A 22,459-nucleotide genomic window follows, 5' to 3' on the forward strand; every position below is an offset into this window, starting at 1 on the left:
CAGGAATTCCCTGTTTTAAATTTAATTAGCATATTTATGTGTATGTGGTAATTTATACTCAGCATGTATTGCATATGCGCAGCATTTTATGTTCATCAAATATTAAGTATAATCATATTTGTTTTGAAAACGCTTTTCAAATATAATATTAGATTTTGCTTTGTTTGCGCGAATTTGTGTGAAATGTTGAAAATCGATATTTTTTGTCTTTTGAAAAAGGTGCGACGCGAGACTCTGAGAGCATCGCGGATAGGCCTAGCTTTTGCCGGTTGCCAATGTCATTGAGACTTTAAGTGAGATTAAAGTAGATCGCCTGGAATTTCAAACTTGCGACGGCTCATCAAAACATTTCTAATGACCTTTATGTTACTGCAATTTATGGAGGACGTAATTGGATCACCTAGTCAAGAATAATGAGCTATTTATTTTCTCCAAATATGACTGAGCAACTTAGAATATTCGCTGACCGTGTAGCGGTGCGAGCCGTGTACATCGCCAATAATATGGCGGAGTATGCCGGCGATTTAGCTAAAGACATACAAACAGGCTCTGTCGATGTTATAGATATTTTTGTTCTAGGTTTTGTATGTTTTTGTTTTCTAATTATAACTGTTGTGTCGTTAGCTGATTTTAAACGTCGAAAGAGGAAGGATAATGTTGATTTCGAGGATGAAAAAGACCAAGCTGTTACGAGAACGTTGACGGGAAATCAGGCTTCGCCTCGACCTGGTGGTTTGGCTGCTGGAGGCCTAGGCCTAGACGAACCATGCCAATGGATAAATTCCCTTGTTTCTTGGTTCTACATGCACCAAACACAAACACCAGAGGTTGTAACGAATTGGATGAGAGCATTGAATGAACAAGCAAAAAAGCATGGGGTAAGATAAAAAATTTCATAAAACAAATTTAAATTATTTGTCCAATTATTTTTAACATTATATATGTACAGTATGGTATCGTATTGTGTGGTTATTTTATCACGAGTGCCCATAAATTGCCCATGCCTTCCAGTATCTGGTTTCCTGGCCCCAGCCAGGTGCACATGATGAGAGTACAGGTGTCGGGGGAACATAGACTGTAGAAAAAATGCAGAAAGAACGAAACAAAGAAGATAAACACACATATACTGAAGATTACCATACTCTTATAATTGCATGCAAGATGTAGCACATATACATATGTAGCATATAAATATACTAATAATAATTTTATTTCATCTGTTGAATTTTGTTTAGACATTCAATTTTGAATGAATACATTTTTTAAAGCACCATTTTGAAACAATTGTGATATTTCTTGAACACTAAGATAATGAATGCATTAATTTGCTTATTTAATTAGGATATTTGTCATCTAATTTTTCAATTAAAGAATTATAAATTTGTACTTTTTACAATAAATTGACAAGTTTTGTTCTATTTGTATCATATAATTTGTAAATTTTAATAATATAATTTATAATTTCGAATAGTATTAACTACAGTATTTATAGAATACAAAATTGAAGATGGCATTGAACATTTGAATATAATATAAAATTACATTGAATGAATTACTAATATTAATATGAGTCATCGTTATATCATACAACTCATTGAATGAACCAAGTTCATTTGTGTTGTAAGTAACGCGGCAGGGAAAGATCTAAGGACGTGTCTTAATTTCCTGTTGTTGGTCACATGTTCTATTGCCACCTCAGGAAGATCATTAAGGTAGCACTAAGACGTTGTCGATAAAGAAATAACAATTTTTTCTGATGTAAAACACTTTAAGTACATACTTCAATGATTCGTCTTCTTAAATTCAAGTTGTCTTCTCAAATTTATTAAATATAAATATTTCATGCATTTAATCCTGACATTTCCTTTTAATGTGTTTTTATGAATATTATATTAAACCATAGAGTATTTTATCCTCCATTATTGAGCCTTTTTGATGTGTACAATTTCATCAAAATTTATATAAATGTATGTGTCTATTTTAAAACACTTTTTTCGTGATTTCTGAATAAAAACAATTGTAAGGCAGATAGGAAAACATTGTACAGAGTGTGGATTGTTCTACAGCTTCAAAACCACATTTTTAGGATCTTGTTTATAATTTATTGTATTTGTGGTTTTTATGTTTTTTTAAAATTTTCTTTGTTTATTGTACAGACTTTCAATTGATATTCTGTGAATTAAAATAATAGTCTTTTATTATAGTACAGGAACCAATTTTGACATAATCTACCACTACCAGCAGTAGTTTCTGTTATTGTTAATGTGTAGTAAAATAACAATTAGTTAAGTTTAATATATTTGAAGTTTTTATTTGAATATTTAAATTAGTCATTTGTTTTTGCAGGGTACTGTTCAAGTTACGTTTGATCGATTAAAAGCTGGGAGCTTGCCGCCGAAGTTTAGCTGCGTTCAAACGGAATCTGGTCCGAGAGATCAGATGGTAAATTTATTTAACACTTTTTAAAACCACTTTTCTGAAATTGTTCAAGTTTACAGTACTTTCCTTTATTGGAAGATCTGCATTGGTCCTTTTTAAAATTAAGAAATATTCCATGTGGTTCCTTGCTCAGCACAGGTACAGTATAAAGATGAGTACCAGGGTCAACGTGTTTCAACATTGATGTGTTTGAAAACAGTTAATATTAATATATTGTTAACACTTTAACACAAATTGCTTAAGTTTACTTTCATGGGTCCTTTTTTAAATTAAGAAATTCTATGTGTTTTTTTGCTCAGCACATTTTACCAGGGTCAATGTGTTTGAAAACAGTTAATATTGTATATTACAACACACAGTGATTTATGAATTATCTTTGTATCAAATTACAAACAACATTAACTTTGTAACCAAATAATAATCAATAAGAATAACAAGGTAATTTAAGCATGATGATAACTATTGATTCAATCAAGTAGAAAGCTAAAAAGTAATTTAATATAAATCAAACATGATTTTGAACATCATTAAGACATATTGTCCTGCTGGAAAAAAAATTTGTTTGTTGAATATGCCATTTTAATTTCACATTTTGATCAGCTTCGGCTGGATGGACCACCCTCGTAAAATATTGTTGAAATAAAATAAATCCAAAGGCAAATTACTGAAAAAAATGACAATGCTGTGGGTATCAGTAGCTGGATCTCAATGGAGATACAAACAAAAAAAGCGAAAAGCTAAATCAAAACGATAAAGTAAACAGCCAGAAATAAAATAAATAAATAAACATAGTTATTCAGTTTGACCGAAGATTAGATTTTAAAAAAAATATACAAATAAAGCAACTAAAAGCAAATTGGCTGTCATTTTTTAAGTGAAAATTTTTTTTTTTTCTACAGAAGTGATTAACTACAAAAACTATCAAACTCAAAGTCTGATTTTATTAATCTTTATTTTTCATATTTTTGGGGGACAATACTTTAAATTGATAATTATATGTGATTGTTGGGTAGGGTATACAATTCTGCTCTGTGGACATGCTAGAGTGTACTGTAGTGTACATGCCACAAATGTCTGACAAACTAGTCTACCTTCCTGTAGTGAATGTGATGTATGGAGGAATGTTAAACCAATGTCTGACAAACTAGTCTACCTTCCTGTAGTGGATGTGATGTATGAAAGCATGTCATGAATGTTAAACCAGTGTCACTTGTACATGCTTCAATTTAATTTAATGTTACTGCATAGAATAGGCTCATGAATATTCATATCAAGTCATGAAATACTTTGAGACAATTATGTAAATAAAACAATACAAAATATCTCTCTATAATATACTGTACAATTTAATTTTTAAAATGAAATAAAATCTTATTAGGAGTCTTAACTTTATAATTTAATAATAAAAAAGGTAAATTATTATTTTTTCAGACTATATCATGCATTGTAGAAGCTAAAGATATTGCTTTAGTTGCATTTGCAACTCAAAACACACCGGCTACAATGAAGCTTACAACTTGTGAGGTCAACATTAAAGAACTAACTGGCAAGGTATGTTGCAGTTTTATTTATTTCACACGCAAACTTCCTTATCAAAAAATAGCAGACATTGAATTATTATGTACAGAAATAATGTTTTATTTTTATAATTCTCATTTATATAACTGATTCGTATTGTTAAAAATAAAATATGTGTGCGTATACAGTACTATGTGCTGTATACGAATTAAAGAGGTTTATGGAAATATTGTCACAAAATTGTTGAAACTTATAGAGTGTATACTGTACAAATTGCTATGAAAAATGAGAATTATGAATTAATAGCATTGCTCCAATATAAATATTGTCTACTGTTTTTGTTTCATATACTGTATCATTGTTATTCTTTTATTCTGTCAATGTTATCCAACCATTTTACCAATCTGCCTGTGATACTTACCTTTTGGTAAAAATCATCATATATAGTTATTAATTTAATAATAAGCATTTTCTTTCCTTGTAAAACCTAATCTGTAACCATAGTGCAGTGTAACCTTGCTAGTATAAAATAATTTATGTTAATAATATATCATATTTTTCTCTGTTCTCTGTTCAATTCACATACTACCCACTTGTGTTAACACACTCGCATTATATACTCTCTAGTATATACCTGTCTACCCTCTTATTTTTGTACAACATAGTATCATCATAATCATCATTTATATAGAATTAGTAGTCGTTTATTGTTCATGCATGGACCATTAATATAATATCACAGGTGTGTATCCAGGAGATCGCTAACAAATTATTGTCTGTCAAAATAAAATAGTAGTTCATAACTTCATTTGAGCTGCATTAAAATATCAGTCTGTTCTACTGTATCAACATCAATTAACCAATATTATATAACAGTAACACCTAAATAAATTCCTGTCATTTGATTGGATGAATGTGGGCATGGTCACATGGCATGCAATACACAATATTAAACGATTGTTTAATAGTACTTTTTTCCGTGTACGAACCAATATTATCATGGTGACAATTTCTTCACTCATCTTGTCTCACCACATCTTGGCTGTTTGCTTGTCTGTCCTCTTTATTCAAAGCTTGCATACTTGTAATACGTGTTGCTATGGTTTTTTTAAGACATGACTAATTATTGGCCTTTCATGGTTTGTAATTCTTTTTCTATGCTGCACTATTTATGATCTCAGCTCAAAATAGAGGTTTGTTTATTTTCATCATTCTTTTGTTTTACTAAAGGAATTTACAAAGGTTTTATTAACATGGAGCATGTTTATTATTTGCATTGTTTTTAGTTTTTCGTTCAGCAACACTTTTATATTTTATTAAGAACAATAATATTTATTTACATGCTGTACATAATTTCTGTATATTAATACTTTTCCACTCAATCTATGAAAGGTGTGTCAAGGTATCATGATATTAAACATGATAACCCATTAATAACAATAATTATTAATATACAGAAAACAAATTTCTAAAACAGAACAAGATTCCATTCTGTTGATAGTAAGCTTATCAGCTAATTAATTAAATACTTTAACCTTGTCAAGAGAAGTACAGTACAAGTAAAGAACATAAATAATTTAAAAATCCACGTGATTGTCAAGTGGATCATTAAAGTGGAAAATGATAAGAGAGATGAAAAAGACATTCTTTAAATCTCAATAAATACCGTAACAGTCCAAATAAAATCGAATATATGTTAAACAACTTACATTTTACTAAAGAACAATGCTTGAGGCTGTAAAGCAATATTTTATTTCTTGGCAACTTAGTTTGTATGCTAGTAATGACTTCTGTGATGTGTTTCTAAATGCTAGTAATGACTTCTGTGATGTGTTTCTAAATGTTAGTAATGACTTCTGTGATGTGTTTCTAAATGTTAATAATGACTTCTGTGTTTATGTGTTTCTAAATGTTTAACATTGTATGTCTAATGTTTCTTATTCAATGAATGTATCCCCTTAAACATGTTTGTAATTTGAAAATTGATCGTCTATTTTGTGCCTAGCTTACCTGGATAAACTGACAACAGCCCATGCTCTCCAGAGGGAGTAAAAAAACATCTCAAAAGAAAGTGTGTTTATTTGTTAATTGTGAACAAAATTAAATTATCTTTCAGATACAATTTCGTGTCCAGTGTGCGAGTGAACAAGTTGTAGTTACTGGGAGCTTTGATGGAAAACCAAACATTATACTTAATGTTAGACCACAGAACATTAGCAAGGTACAGAACGTGTTACATTATCAATGTCAGATTTTAACAAAGCCATATGATCATTATTATATTAAAATTAGATATGATAATGAACAAACTAAAATAAATGTTTACAAGGTGTTTTTTTTAATGGATTGATTTAATATTCTAGCAATGTTTCTTTTTATTAGGGAGAGACAGTTGATATGACAGTGGTGGAAGACGTGATTAAAGGTTCATTAATCGGAGCCTGTACAACATTGACTATTCCAACCATTGCACTGGCTAATGATGCAATGTTATGTACCTCATCTGCAAGTGTTCCTTTAACGTCTGGATTTATACCTGTGGTAAGTTTATGCATCCTATTTTTTAGTAATATTTCTGACTTTATTACAAAAGATTACTACTATGTCATAGAAATATGTTAATATAATGGTAATTATGAATATAATTATGAATGAATGATATTTGAATATAGTGTCTTAAGAGGTAAACTGGAAGATTCTAAAAGGGTTTTGTAAAGTATATATATCTATTTACTATTAAGTACTAATTAAAAAATATAAATATCTATTGTAAATGCACCATACCTAATTGCTTTGTTTGAGACCAGACACAGGTTTTGACATATCATTGACGATTATCAAATATCATCTTTTAAGCTCTGTCTACACTATCAAACTAGTTTGACAAAAAAAAGTGTTATGTGCCCAAATATGGTAGTGATATACCCTAATATGGTAGTTATATGACATCACCATGTCCATATATGGGCACATTACATTTTTTTGCCAGTCATCATCTTCATCATCATCACCAATCTTAATTGCTTGGCTAGTATTGGTTGCTGTTTGTGTAGCAATAATTAATAAACAAGTTTACCCTGCCTATTGCCTCCCTTTGCTCCTTTCTAGTTACGGGCCATAGTTACCAAGCGAGTTCCTACGTTGGTAGGTAAGGTCTTATCCAATCCTGATGCATGGTGTTTAGTAGTACTACACCGTTTACTTACTAGTGTCTGGTAGTCCTAACACCAACTTAGTTCTCCTACACCGTTTACTCATCTTACTGGTGTTGTTTGCATTAGTCAACACCACCTTACTAGAGTTATTAGTGTCTGGTAGTGCTAACACCAACTTAGTAATCTTGCGTAGTGATTAAGTGCTTCTGCAGTGTGTACTAAAACTGCGTATATCTTTAGTTTCAGCCCATAATGACAATGTTAGATACATTTTTCATTGGCTCCCAAAAGTTAACTCGTGTTCACATGGATTGATCATAACAAGTGTGCCATTTGCTAATTGTAAATATTATTGGTTAGTTAAATTCAAGTTTACAATAATATACCACCAAATATGAATGTGCTGTAGTCATATAACTATAGTGATATATATTTTGAAATTGTTTAGGGTTTCCTTGTTAAATATGTAACAAAATTTGAATTGGTTAATGTTTCAGAATGACATTAGTTCAATGTTCACAAACGGAGCTCCATCAAAGCCACCAAGAAGTATGGGACGCAGACTTATGGTCAAAGGTAATGACAGTTAGCCTAAGTGGTATCAGTCCTGACTCATAGAGTTATTCTAAATTTGTGTAGTGTTTGACAGTACGTTTAGCCCGTTACTGTATAGTAAAATAAAAATAAATAAAAAAATGATTACAGTAACACAACGTCTGTATTATCATCTGATTTGTACAGTATTTAGGAAAACCATAAGCGAATTCATACACTAATATACACAAGATACTCTACATAAACAAAGTCTTATAATACAAGTCTTTGGAGTGGAGTTGTAATTTGTCATTAGAACAAATCCTGACAGGACTTCAACCCAGGACCCTGGATTGGTAGCCAGGCCTCATAACCACTAAGCCATAACTCATGTATTTTCTTTTAATTCTAGTTATCAAAGCAAACGGTTTACGAGATCGTGATGGAGCAACAGGCAGTGACCCGTACTGTGTAGTTGAAGTAGATTGCCCTCTACAAAAGCACAAAACCACCGTCATCAAAGGCTCCAGCAATCCATTTTGGGATGAACATTTTCTTTTGTAAGTTCTAAAATGTTTATAGCGTATTAAGTTAAGTTACACCTGTAAACTTAAGCTCTGTCTACCTAATGTCTCTGGTTTTCTAGAAATTCTTCTAGTATTCCAATGTGTTTTTAATATTAAAAAGGATTTGGTACCTTTTAAATCTCGTGAAAAGTTTTTAAAGAATCAGGTATTGGAGGAGTTGACTGTAATTATAAGTAGAGTATGACAAAACATCTGACCAATTAACTCACTGATGCAAAAAGCTACTTTGCAGTTAGTTGTATCAAGATGCAAGTCTATATCCAGTAACACTCAACACAATGTCTGGCTCAAAATGTCTGATTTCCAAAATGCAAATAGTGGGAGAAATGAGTTTCAGTACTTTTGTGAGAGAATTTATATTTTAAAAACACTTTTTTTTCTGCAGTGATTTAAATGAAGACAGTCTTTATCTGAAATTTGAAGTTTACGACCGTGATCATGCTGGTAAGATGCATTTATTTGTTATATTGCACTATATTGCAGTTGATCTGAACTGTCTTTCTACTAACCAGTAGACAAGATTGTTCCATTATAAGGAAGGGGTGAAAATAATGTTTTGAAATATTGAAAGATAAATGTTGTGGTAGAATATACTTTTTAACAAGAATTCTTTTTTTTTTTTACAGATGACTTCCTTGGTGGGGCTGAAGTTCATTTGGAAAATCTGAAGCGTAATCCGAGCACTAGACAGATTATTCCATTACAGGGAAGGGGTGGACCTGATGAGACAGTTAAAGGCTCAATAACTGTTGAGGTATAGTGCTTTATTTAAAAGTACACAGAATGTTAAGCATTTTTAATAACATTACCTCCATGCATTACACAGTATAGAGTTGTTTGTGCATTGTACATTTTATTAGAAATCAATTACTCTCATTGACCTGTGTATCTTCCAGCAGTCAACAGCAGCATTCCAAAACATCCTCATTAGAGTGTCTTTATATAATCTTAATATGTAACTAAGAGTATAGCCTAAAATCAACATGCTCTACATGGTAGATATCCAGGGCCTTTATTATATTTAAACTAATTCATATCCAGGGTCTTAGTTATACTGTTAATATCTAGGTACCTATCTGTAGTCTAAAATCAACATTCTATACATGGTACACATATTTGCTGAAAACTGCAACCAAAACTATTATTGTATTATTTATTTGTGTTGATAGTTTTTATTCATGGAATATGCTGAACCTTTGGAATCTGTGAGTGCATCATTAAAGCCTGCAGCATCCCCGTCAAAGAAGATATCAACACAACGCACAATTGCATCAGATGGTACTGTCATAACAACAGTAACGACAACAACTGCAAAACCAAGAACCTCTCTTAAAGGAAATCAAAATGGTATGGTTTATATCCAGGGTATTAAAATTCAGTTGATATCCAGGGGCTTATTTTATAGTTGGTTGGTGTCCAGGGTCTACATTTATTTGATTTCAATTGATGCTGGCCAGGGATTCATTTTCAGTTGATATCCAGGGGCTTATTTTATAGTTGGTTGGTGTCCAGGGTCTTAATTATACACCTTTCATATCCATGGTCTTAATTATACACCTTTCATATATAGGGTCTTGGTTTTACTGTTCATATCTAGGTACCTATTTATATTTTCATGTGTTCTTATTTTGTAAACCTTTATCAAATTTAATTTAGTTACCCACTAATAAACATTACATTCATTAACTTTAATGTTAGTTTCATATACAAACGGTGTTATTGTAGATTGGTGTGTATACATGGGAGTATTAATAATATATTATTGTTTGACAAAGACTTCAAACGCTTTCAACATTGTTTGACAGTTCATATATTAAATAACCTGCTTGGACTTTACCATGTGTCATCTGTGAAGTATCTCTATAAGCATTCTCATATATACTGTTATTCTGTATACAAACCCAGCTTCCAAGGTATTAACAAATACTGTGTATACCATCCTACCAAATACTTTAGGATCCTAATCGTATTTATGCTAAATGCAGAATGAATACTTGTTTGCATGTTAAATTAAGTCTACAATAACATGCTGTTTTTAAATAAATCTATTCAGTTAAGCAATAATGCTATTGCATGGGCTATTTATCCAGGGTATAATAATACTGTAGTTGCATGTGTGACAAATCAATTTATCCAGGGTAGTATTAATGCTGTTTGCATCAGTACCCCATATATTTTCAGGGTAGTAAAAATGATTAATTGCATTGCACTGTCAGGGTACAAAAGTCATCCAGGATAATCAAAATTCATCCAGGGTAATCAAAATACATCCAGGGTAATCAAAATACATCCATGGTGGTAATCAAAATACATCCATGGTGGTAATCAAAAAACATCCAGGGTAATCAAAATACATCCAGGGTAATCAAAATTCATCCAGGGTAATCAAAATACATCCAGGGTAATCAAAATACATCCAGGGTAATCAAAATACATCCAAGGTATTCAAAATTTATCCAGGGTAATCAAAATTCATCCAGGGTATTCAAAATTCATCCAGGGTAATAGAATAGATGCATGAATAGGTTTTAGTATTATAAAAATAAAAATGCTGCATGGTAAAACAGTACATGCATGATTGTAATTATCGAGGGTTGGCTATATTGTAGCAAAATATCACTTTAATGGTTGAGTAATATCTTAATGGCGTTATCTAACGATCTAAAGTATTAGGACTACGACCGTAGAATTCAATTATCATTAACTACAGCTCATTGTTTCTTATAACATTTTAACACGTTTCATGCCAATGATAAGTGTACAAGGGATTCAAGTTAATGGCTCTGTGTATAGTTGTAAACAGTATGACTCTGTACCACTGTGAAGTAGCTCTTTGATAATATCATCAATTTGTTAAATGAGGTAGGAGTGGGAGGATAGAATGATTGGACTTATCAAACAGAATCCTATTAACAGTCGGGGAAAAATGACAAAAAGCTTTCCTACTTTCTAGGATTTTTATCAGATAATCTATAATGTTTTGACAACTCTTTGTAACATGACCACAGAGCTGATTTTGCCATTTTTCCTCTAAAGCTCTGTCTACACGTTCAAACTTTATGTGTCAAAAAAATGTGATGCTCCCATATATGGACACAATGATGTCCTATTACTACCATATTTGGATATATCACTACCCTCTTTGGGAACATCACACTTTTTTTGTCAAACTAGTTTGATAGTGTAGACAGAGCTTTACTGTCACAGTGTTGGCATTAAACGTGTTAAGTTGAAACCATCTAATATGTTGTGCTGTGTTGTGTAAACGTGTCAAATGTTGACAATGTGTGTTGTTGTTTTTCTTTCTGGCAGTCTTTCCTCGCACTAATCCATCAGTGACACGCCCTGCCTCTTGGTACCACTCAACATATCAAGGCAAGCAACGACAAAACCTAGTAAAATTTAATTTGCATGTTTCACCATGGCAACCAGCATCATATCCACTTGTTTCATGGCATTTTTGTCCTGTTTTCTTTATTGATTTTAATATTTTTATTAATTTTATGCAATTATAGTTTGATTATATTTATGTATATTTTCTTAATTACAGTTTTAAAATGCATAGTTATGTAAGGAATAAGCACAACAACAATAATTTAGTATTATAAAGCCAATGAGGGTGATCACATTTATTACCAGAGTGGTTTTTAAAGTGAAATGTCCCTGTTGCTGTAAAAAAACAAAACAAATTAGTCTATTAACCTGAGTAGAAAATCACTACATGACCCTAACTAGTACAACCAATAATCACTAAAGCTCTGTCTACACTGTCAAACTAATTTGACAAAAAAAGTGTGATGTGACCAAATATAGGTAGTGATATGACATCATCCTGTCCATTATGAGCACATCACATTTTTTTAGTCACATAATGTTTGATAGTGTAGACAGAGCTAAACAAACAACACACTAATTTAAAAATAATATTTATATAATGTATATACCTGTATAATTAAACTGAAAGATTAGCATGCAAATGTAGTAGATGAATGAATACTAATATATTATACTAATTGTAGGTTTCAGCATCTTTACTTACTGACTCCAATATAAACCCGTCCTGATACTACCCTTAAGCTCTGTCTACACTATCAAACTAGTTTGACAAAAAAAAATGTGTGCTGTGCCCAAATATGGTAGTGATACTGTATGCCCAAATATGGTAGTGATATAACATCATCATGTCCATATATGGACACATCACATTTTTTTGTCACATAAAGTTTGATAGTGTAGACAGAGCTTTAGGCCTATAAATGTTTGAGTTTGTATGAAAATTATTGTATGCTGGGGCTGGGATTATATCTGGGTCAGTATCATTCATCTTTTGCTTTAGTGTTTCTTACATATTGTAAAATATTATTTTTTTATAGTAGCTGTATAATCATATTATTAACCAACATTTAAATGTTACATATATTCCATCTCACTTTTATTTATTTTGTTTATTTCAGGATGTTTGTAGTCATTTTGTATATTAATGATAGAATGCATATTTACTTTCCGCACTCTAATTAATTAACTAATATAAATGTCAAGATTCCAGTAATTTTTCCTTCAAAATTGATTTATAATCTCATCAATTATTTCAATGTTTATGGCACCAGTAAGTTGTGATGTCATTCATTATTTATGATGTCATCAATTATTTTTACTGATATCTTGTATGAATTGTGATGTCATCAGTTTTATGACACAATTAGATGTCGTCTGTTTTTTCTTGAATTACAAATGATGCCGTCACTACGTCTCGCTTTTCCAACATGATGAAATATATTTCTCAAAGCATTTTAATCTGAAGTTGCTAAATCATGTTTTATGCCATCATTTTATCTTAATAACATTTCTAAATGTTTGGTAATGCCATTTTTAACCAGCTTTCTTCAGTATGTTATTGTAAGATCATAAAAAGACAACAGCTTTCAAAATATTTCAAAAATTCCATACAGAATGTAGTGCATTATGTATGCTTGTATATATGCTTGATCATTACGCAATAACATAATAAGTGGCGGATCCAGGAACAGGGGTAGTGCTTAGGGGCACGCACTAACCCCATCAACTCCCAAATAAAATGAATTTATAAACAATTTTTTTTATATCTAGTTCTTCCATGTCCAAATAAAAACTTTTAAGGTTGACCTATGACCTAATAGTTGCACCATCTTTTTTCAGATATACCAACTAAGGTGGTAACAACATCAAATGTTGGTGAGGGTGAGTTAGCAGGGTCATCGGACACTCCAGGTAACATTAATGTCATAATGATGTACAAAATAACATCATTTATTATCCTAAACCATTTGGTTATTTAACGGCACTAAAAAATGCTATAATTAGTAACATACATTTGTGCAATATAATGAAATAAGTTATATCTTAGCATTACCAAGATCAAATTGTTTATTTATACTTTGCAATATCATTATATTGCTGTATTCAAAAGATTGTATCCTTCAACAGGGTCCTCCTCAGCATCTAATGGAGACTATTTTGAAGGTCTGGTAATAGTTGATTTAAATTTCATTAATCCTCATTCCAATAGGTCAAAGTTTATATGATTATTTTTGTTTCATTGAACAATGATCAGAGATTATTGTAACATGTAACATGTTTCACATTCATTTTATTCAGGGTTTTGAGGAGAACCCAACAATGCCAACATCATCATGTTATATATTCATTATTTATGTCAAAATCATTATCAACCTCACCATCTTATGCTCTGCCTACACTATAACACTTTGTGAAAAATGTGTGCAACAAATATGGTAGTGATATGCTTAAATATGGTAGTGATATGACATCATCATGTCCATATATTGGCACATCACATTTTGTTTTGTTTTTGGTGTAAACAGAGCTTTATAGATTACTATGGGCGTCAACATTATTATCAACATTCACTATGTTGTAGATTACCATTAGTGTCAACATTATTTCCTCCATGTTGTAAACATTGAATGTTACCATTACCAGCAATCAGTCTCAACATAGATATATCTTCCACATGTCATTCATGTTGTAAACATTGAATGTTACCATTACCAGCAATCAGTATCAACATACATATATCTTCCACATGTCATTCATGTTGTAAACATTGAATGTTACCATTACCAGCAATCAGTCTCAACATAGATATATCTTCCACATGTCATTCATGTTGTAAACATTGAATGTTACCATTACCAGCAATCAGTCTCAACATAGATATATCTTCCACATGTCATTCATGTTGTAAACATTGAATGTTACCATTACCAGCAATCAGCATCAACATAGGTATATCTTCCACATGTCATTCATGTTGTAAACATTGAATGTTGCCATTACCAGCAATCAGTATCAACATAGGTGTATCTTCCACATGTCATTCATGTTGTAAACATTGAATGTTACCATTACCAGCAATCAGTATCAACATAAGTATATCTTCCACATGTCATTCATGTTGTAAACATTGAATGTTACCATTACCAGCAATCAGTATCAACATAGGTGTATCTTCCACATGTCATTCATGTTGTAAACATTGAATGTTACCATTACCAGCAATCAGTATCAACATAGGTATATCTTCCACATGTCATTCATGTTGTAAACATTGAATGTTACCATTACCAGCAATCAGTATCAACATAGGTGTATCTTCCACATGTCATTCATGTTGTAAACATTGGATGTTACCATTACCAGCAATCAGTATCAACATAGGTATATCTTCCACATGTCATTCATGTTGTAAACATTGAATGTTACCATTACCAGCAATCAGTATCAACATAGGTATATCTTTCACATGTCATTCATGTTGTAAACATTGAATGTTACCATTACCAGCAATCAGTATCAACATAGGTATATCTTCCACATGTCATTCATGTAATAAAACATAATTATACTGTATTGTGCCCATATTAAAGAGACCGATGTTTTTATTTCAGTAACTTATTTTGTTTAATTTACAGAGTTAATAACAGTTACTGACCCAAATGTATCAAATAATTCAATCACAGAAGCAGCAATACGACACTTGAGCGACCACGAGTCTGCTGGGGGTGCACAGCCTAAGAAAAGCACACTGATCATAGAGGGCGTAGCAAGGGTACTGACAATCTAATTTATAGCTTTTAAAGTACAGTCGCCCCTTCCAATATTGGACTCTCTGAAAACCATAAACTCTCCCAAAACCAGATATTTTTTGAGGTCCAAAATTTCCCAAATTCTTTTTTACCATTTTACCACCAAAACACATTATGAATAGAATACCAACATTTCCAGAAAAGCCAAACATATTAGGCCAGCCCAAGTGTGTCCAGTATTGGGAGAGTTGACTGTATTATAGTACTTTACACACTGTCATTCATTTTAGGAGTTTTTGCTATTCCAATTAAGAATATTAATTATTTAGCCAATTTGAGAAATGTTTGTAATTCCTTTTTTTTTCTTGTTTCAATGAAGATGCCAACAGAGGAAGCATTGACGTTGCCTCCTCCTAGTCCAGTAGACTCTTTGGGTTCACGTGATGGATTTAAGCGTGGTAAGTTCATCTTAAGTAACCAACATAATACTACATATGCTTTTACCAATACTTAATTGCTTATATTACTAAGTTTCTAGTTTCTAAGAAAGAATTTAAAATCCCATTTGTTAAATTCTCAATGCTGTTACATTTTGATGAATAATCTATTGACAACTGGCAAAATGAGTTGTTATCCCAAACAGAATTCACCTAAAGATTTCAACTCTTCAACGGAGATAACTTATTATACAGAATAAATAAATATACAGAATAAATAAATTGAACTTCCTTTAGATGCTTCACCAAACCGAAGTAAAAGACGATTTAACATATTTAAAAGAAGTACTAAAGAAGAAAAAAGGCGACATAGTACAGCTAGTGATTCTATAAGTCAGCAGGAGCCATTATCACCAGAATCAATGACATTAACAAAGAAAGAGAGGTCAAATACTCTAGACCTGCCACCTAAAGATAAAAGTAAGTGATCAAAAGTAACAAGTTGAACTTTAGAAATATATTGGGAAAAAATTACCAAAAAAAAAAGAAATGGTAATATATATACGGTATATATTTTTTTATTATTTTTAAAAATTGTTGTTACCATTTTTTTTAAATAGAAAAGTCACCTAGTCGGAAGAAACGCATTTTGAGTTTTTTGAAAAAAGATCGCAAGAAGAAGTATTCATCACAAGGGGACCTAGATTCATCGGACCAGTCTGTGTCGTTGGCTCCTAGTGAACTGGAAGTTATTGATACACCAAGCCGCTCTGCTAGCACAGGTATTAACTATCCCTTAGAAAGTACATTGTTATCAAACATTAAATCAAAGGGTTTCATTTGTTTCTAAATCCTTGTTTGTCTAAATTCTTATATTCAGATTTATGATGTCGTTTTTGCAGAGTAAGAATAAGAGTAACTTTTATCCTCTTGTAGTAGTTGTATTTTAAACTTACACACTGTTAGTGTTACTATAATAAAGTTAATAATGATACAAGTTTATAATAAAGTTATAATAAATTAATCTCTTTTCTGAATTTTTTTTTTGAAATTTTAAATTGATATTCTTGTTTCTTCAGGAAACATCCGAAAAGCAGATGAATTGCCAAGCTTAGGTCAAAAGTCAACAGGAAGTAAGGGGTCACGATCAAGTGACATCCATAAACCAGTTAGTGCAGCTGTGTGACCAGAAAAGTTCCCAAAATAGGTTACTGGTGAAATGTTTTAAAAAAAATATTCAGCTGTCTGCTGAGAAATGTTTGAAAATTCAACCAAACAGGTAAAAGGGAACTAATAAAGATGAACTAGGCAGTAGTTACTAGTGTAACCTGTGGTGAAAGTGAAAAAGAAGATGTTTTTTTTTCAATTGAAATGAAAATTTACGGTTGCAATAAAGATTAATGAATGATACCCTACATTAGTCAAATGATCAAGTCAAGACAATGTCAAGTTGTTCACATGGTCAGTTCTTGGCATTCAGTTTTGGTCATCACATGTCATCAACTATGATCAATTATATTAGTCACATGGTAAATACCTGCACCTGCATCATTTTGTTCACGTGATCACTGCATGATTTCATTTTTATTTGTTGTGCAGCCTAACCATATCTTGTTTTTCCTGTCAAACTGTCTAATGTTTTTTTTTTTGCATTTTTGCACCAGAAAGTAGTTACAAAGAATGGTGGATAAAAGTTATTAATATGTAGCAATTGTTTCAACTGTATGTAGGTGGTATTTATCAAGATGCTTATTGAGGGATTGAGAATGCATGTGTAATTGTTACCCAACTGAACACCAGAGATAATAAGTTATAAATGCTCCTTCTTCATTGCTTTATATTAAGCTTATATACTAATTTATGCTGAGTATTAAACCATTAGGAGCTGGACTTCTGCTGTATGTTTGTCAATAATCTGTGAATGAATATGAATAAATGTTATGTTAGTATTTATTGTGTAGAACAGTAATAACACTTATTTATGCCAATACATTATATTTATGAAACAATAAATTGTCATGAAAATCATGTGACTTGAATTTAAAAATCTGTAAATTAATGAAATCAGGATTTTTGTCTAAAAAAGCAACTGTGTACAGTCGATATTGAACGTAGACTTGTTTTGGTAAACATAGTATTAGTCTTTGTGTGTGAATTTTAGTTATGGTGAATAACATATGTATGTATATAAGCAACAACAACAACATTGCTTATACGGTAATCTTGGCAACAACTCATAATGTGATGGTTAGTTGATATATTTTGCTTTACTAAATTATTTACAGCTCAATGGATTGAAATTAATTCCTATCTACAACATCCTAGTGATATCCATATACTCTTTAGATCATAAAATATAAAATTTCGTTGTGAACTAACTTTAATTTGCTAAAAATAGTATTGTGGAATTATATTATTATTTGGTTATTTTGAAGACTAGGATGTCTGTGTGTAGTAGCTATGTAATTGTAGGCGTTGATTGAGTGTGTATTAATATGTCACTTTTTCGGGTATCATGGAAACGTTCAACGATTGGATAAAACTTGGTTCTAACTCTAGAGACGCAACACAAGGACGTACATGTAAGCCCAACGTTATTTGACCAATCACGACACTGGATCATCCGAATTGCGTTGCGCGTACACCAACCTTGCGTTGCGCGTACACCACCCTTGCGTTGCGTCCAATGGGAACCAATCTTTAAAATGTTTGCTGTAATGTTTCTCCTCCGAATAATAGTAATACGTAATGTGCGTAGTCTGTTTATGCTGCAATTAGCATGCCACCTGCACAGTAGTTATAATAAAAAATACTAAAAATACTTATGTTTTAGCATCTTTATTGCTTTTAATTGCCATAAATAATCTCAAAATAATTAGCAAACACAACACCAATACACAACAGTTGCGTTTTGTTATTTCTAGTGTTAGTTCATTCATTAATTATTTTAGATATTGTATCTATATTTAAATAGTACAAATAAAAAAAAAGATTATTCCAAAATAAAAAACTATGACTTTTGAAGTAAAAGGTGATCTTCTGCGGGTTATAATTGAAAATAATTTTATCGCTATACTTGCGTATACAAGACTATTCGCCCATTATTGGCCGAGTTCTATCCTATAAGCCTACTATACTTACACACTGATCTGATGAAGTGTTGAGCGCGGTAAGTTTAAATGCTGTTATGCCGTCGCTTGCGTTCTGTTAACCCTCTCCGGCGGACGTCCCGCTTTTACACGAATCAAAAATGTCAGTTTGTGCGCATGCGTATTCAAATTTCGTCTCCACTACTGTCTCGCGCGCGCGGGAAATGCGTTAAACACGTGTTCATAACCACTCATGCAAATCGACTTCGACCATATCGATATGACTGAAAGTGGGTGTGGTGACGTAACATTCTTGATCTCCAAAACATGGATTGTGTGTATAACCAATCATTAACAATCATCAAGTTGTTACATTGTTATGTTGCTATGCTTCAATACGACACGTTATTTTGTTACGATTTGTTGTGGCGAAGTTTCTCTTTTTAGGCATCATTTAAAATACAATTTGTTTAATTATGTGATGATTTATACGAACCCGATGAAAAGAGTCAACGTAAGGGAATATGGGTAATGTGGCAGCACGCCCCCTTTTCAGCCTTACTTTGACCAAAGCAATCTAACAACAGGACACACTGAGCTCGCTTTGCCAACATAATAACTCGTAACAAGCATTTGATTTTATGTCTGGCTGCGACAAATACCAACAGTACTGTACTATGCGCGCAGAGGGCCGTGGAACTGTCGTATCGCAGCCACATATATAAACTTTGATCTTCGGAGCTCAACATCATGTTGTTAGATTGCCTGCCTTTGACGGATCCCATAAGTTTAAGTTGCATTATGGGGAATTAAGTAATTTTCATTCAAAATGATTATTCTGTGTCATTGTATTGCCTCACATTTGGCTACATAATGTATTAAGTGGATTATATGTAGTAGCTCATTCATTCAATTCGATTGTAGTTCAATAAAACAACATTAACATCAACTTTTAGTTCAAATCTTTCGTACTGTTTGCGCACGTGGGTTGCGCACGTGGGTTGCGCACGTGGGTTATAAATTGCTTTGTAAATAGACTGGACAGAATATAAAATTAAAAGTCTAAATTATCAAAATATTTAAACATAAATAATTAATGCGGTACCACTCGATGTTTTATTTTATTCAATTATAAATTTACCAACGGTCATGATGGAAATACCAAATGCACTCATTATAATTACGTATTACACGAATAGACGCAACATGGATCGCGACATTACAGTACTCCTGTTTGTATTGAAATGGCCATCACACTTGCACTTCCAACGGGTGAATCTGAAAGACAAAATTACGTATGATGCAAGCAGCTCAGAGAGGTATTGTTGTGGAGTACCGGAACCCATACATTTATTGAATTGTAGGCCTTACCTCTGTGCCAATTAGTGACACCACTTTCGGTGGAGTAGAGGAATAGAGGGGCTATACCAGCTCGCTCCCATGCACAAGTTCGAAGTGTCGTCACAACCACCCATCCGGCGTCATTCGCACATCCACCATGGTTCTTGCTGATGTACCACATACGACACTGTCCGTTTCCTAAACATCCATTACTGTAAAATACAATGAGCATACACGATTCTAGAGTTTTCGACATAGAATCCCAGAAGGGATAATGAATTAAGCTAGCTATTACTGGAAAAGTACGTCATCTCCAAGAAAAAAAAAGAAGAGAAAAAAGGCCTACCCAATTCCAACACTAGGATCAATTCCAAAGTGATTGAAGGACGATGTTAGCATATCTGGGTACGGTGTCTGTATAATACGGTCGTTGTGAAACCAGTTATTCTTGTTGGTACCAATGCCATTAAATATCAATGTCATAACTTCTACACCTTCTTCATAGAAAGCAAATTTAACCTGAAAGTGAGAGAGGAAGCACAATACATTAAACTAATCACAAGGCAACTACAAAAAAATAAATGAAATGTTTTATGAGCATACTACCTTCTTAATATCCAATGCGCCCCATTGCTCTACCAACGTACTTTTGTAAGGAACCCGCACGTTACCATCGACCTCCGCTGCCCCAGGTACGTCAGCATTTGAGGAGTTTTCACCTTTCCATAATTCCGCTAAGTTTATAAATTCTCCCCTGGAATTAGCTCTGAAAATAACCTTAAAGCTCAGGTACAGGCATGAATTTTAAATATAATATCTGGTTAATTATACATAAATCAAATATTTGTAAAAGAAATCAAGACGAAAAAACATGAATTTCCCTTAATATGGTCAAATACAAAATTTGGCAAAATTCTGCCATAAAAACCAGGAAGACATTTTTTCAGTAGTTAGGTAGTTTAACCTAATGTAATAACATGTCTGGTGACTCCCTAGAAGGTGAAAAAAGATGGTGGATATATGGTGGATAATTTTTGCTATAGTATGAAAATAAAAATCTGAAGTTTAATAAAAATACCAGAAATGTAAAATTCAATTATATTACCTATATTTAGTCATCTGATAACATTTTTTACCACACCGTTTAGTTTTCATAGCTTTTTAAAATGTTTCTCTATTTACAAAATTTGTGTACAAAAGAATAGAGATTTTAGTGTGTAATTTGAACTATCCCCCCACTGATAAGAAAGTGCATATTTTCAACGAGCTCGTGTAACACAAATAAAATCCCAAAAATTATGAAATATAGGGGAAAATATAGATCGATAATTATTGGAATGTATGATCAATAGAAATTTTTTGCCCGCACCTGGCCTTTAAACTCTGCAATTTAAAACAATTCACATCATGAGTTGAATGCGATCGTGACAAGCACGACTCCGCCAAACAAGTCAGTGCATCATCGACATGACAAAATCGCCCATCCTTACCCAATTGATACAATTAAAAAAAGCTAAACAAAATTGGCCATTTAAAATACATGCTTAACTACAACAAGTTATTCGTTTTAAAATCTCTTAATCTTAATACCGGTGCGTAGCAGCGTAATACGCTAGCTTTGCGTCACGACGAAGATGGTATTACTACAAACCTGAAAATTTAGTTTCGGCAAGTTTATTTTCAAAGTCGGCGAGTTTATTTTCAAAGTCGGTGAGTGTATTTTCAAATTCGGTAAGTGTATTTTCAAAGCCGGCGAGCGTATTTTCAAAGTCTACAAGTTTAAGTGTTATGTTGTCTAGTTTCTCGTTGATTTTCTCGTCGCATGTTTCTCCTTTGGGTTCGGCAGTAGGCCTATACAATTAACAACTCGTTTGTACCACCTCCTGTTGCATATATGTTGACTGTGCAGTCGAGTCCACAGACGAGACTCGACGTACACCAGTAAACAATAACAGTTAGGCCTAGCGAGAGTTTCATCGTGACTTTGAACAGTTTTCCTTATTGTTGATTTTATATATATCAGCAGATCCACTTAAATGTAAATTAGACAATTCCACTATGAACGTCCCGGATGAGAAATTCTTTTACTGAAACGTCAGAGGCAGACATCATGAATAATTCATGAGATTAATTATGACACAAATTAGATATTTATAGTACTACACCTGAGAAGATAGATGAAACATGGTATTTTAAAAGTTAAGAGAGATTTTTTAGCAGGATACCCGGCAGGGTAGCAGTAGTAGGGTAGGGTTGTCACGGTAGAATGGTTTG

At 32.4% G+C, this 22,459-nt stretch overlaps 2 protein-coding genes across 8 annotated transcripts; one reads left to right on the forward strand and one right to left on the reverse strand.

Moving 5' to 3' along the window:
- The first annotated feature begins 238 nt into the window (after positions 1-238).
- Positions 239-19,793, forward strand: LOC144851113 (C2 domain-containing protein 2-like). Of its 7 annotated transcripts, XM_078708643.1 has the most exons (19): positions 239-878; positions 2,347-2,442; positions 3,871-3,990; positions 6,074-6,178; positions 6,340-6,498; positions 7,066-7,101; positions 7,610-7,688; positions 8,059-8,206; positions 8,619-8,677; positions 8,860-8,987; positions 9,403-9,580; positions 11,546-11,608; positions 13,409-13,480; positions 13,697-13,732; positions 15,205-15,341; positions 15,698-15,776; positions 16,053-16,235; positions 16,376-16,537; positions 16,835-19,793. In XM_078708643.1, the coding sequence occupies exons 1-19, from the start codon at positions 414-416 to the stop codon at positions 16,939-16,941; spliced, it is 2,412 nt and encodes an 803-aa protein (XP_078564769.1). In that variant the 5' UTR covers positions 239-413; the 3' UTR covers positions 16,942-19,793. The 7 variants fall into 7 exon arrangements, with proteins under 7 accessions (XP_078564769.1, XP_078564771.1, XP_078564773.1 ...); XM_078708645.1 differs by lacking the exon at positions 13,697-13,732; XM_078708647.1 differs by lacking the exon at positions 13,697-13,732 and having other exon boundaries at positions 15,253-15,341.
- Positions 19,794-19,850: 57 nt separating this feature from the next.
- LOC144851079 (uncharacterized) lies at positions 19,851-22,294 on the reverse strand. The gene is made up of 5 exons (XM_078708602.1): positions 22,274-22,294; positions 20,792-20,962; positions 20,532-20,704; positions 20,216-20,397; positions 19,851-20,122 (listed from the first exon to the last, which is right to left on the reverse strand). Exons 1-5 carry the CDS (start codon positions 22,292-22,294, stop codon positions 20,064-20,066), a joined length of 606 nt encoding a protein of 201 aa, XP_078564728.1. The 3' UTR covers positions 19,851-20,063.
- Between the last annotated feature and the right edge of the window lie 165 nt (positions 22,295-22,459).

This window comes from Antedon bifida, chromosome 8, assembly GCF_963402885.1.
Source record: "Antedon bifida chromosome 8, ecAntBifi1.1, whole genome shotgun sequence".
Taxonomy (NCBI): domain Eukaryota; kingdom Metazoa; phylum Echinodermata; class Crinoidea; order Comatulida; family Antedonidae; genus Antedon; species Antedon bifida.

What these genes read in the sequence shown, in the direction of transcription:
- LOC144851113 (XM_078708643.1), top strand. Translation starts at nt 414, where the DNA reads ATGAGCTATTTATTTTCTCCAAATATGACTGAGCAACTTAGAATATTC. An exon ending in GTACCACTCAACATATCAAG is followed by an intron (nt 11,609 to 13,408) that starts GCAAGCAACGAC and finishes ATCTTTTTTCAG; the next exon opens with ATATACCAACTAAGGTGGTA. An exon ending in TCATAGAGGGCGTAGCAAGG is followed by an intron (nt 15,342 to 15,697) that starts GTACTGACAATC and finishes GTTTCAATGAAG; the next exon opens with ATGCCAACAGAGGAAGCATT.
- LOC144851079 (XM_078708602.1), bottom strand. Translation starts at nt 22,294, where the DNA reads ATGTCTGCCTCTGACGTTTCA. An exon ending in TGTCTGCCTCTGACGTTTCA is followed by an intron (nt 20,963 to 22,273) that starts GTAAAAGAATTT and finishes CTGAGCTTTAAG; the next exon opens with GTTATTTTCAGAGCTAATTC. An exon ending in GCGCATTGGATATTAAGAAG is followed by an intron (nt 20,705 to 20,791) that starts GTAGTATGCTCA and finishes TCTCACTTTCAG; the next exon opens with GTTAAATTTGCTTTCTATGA.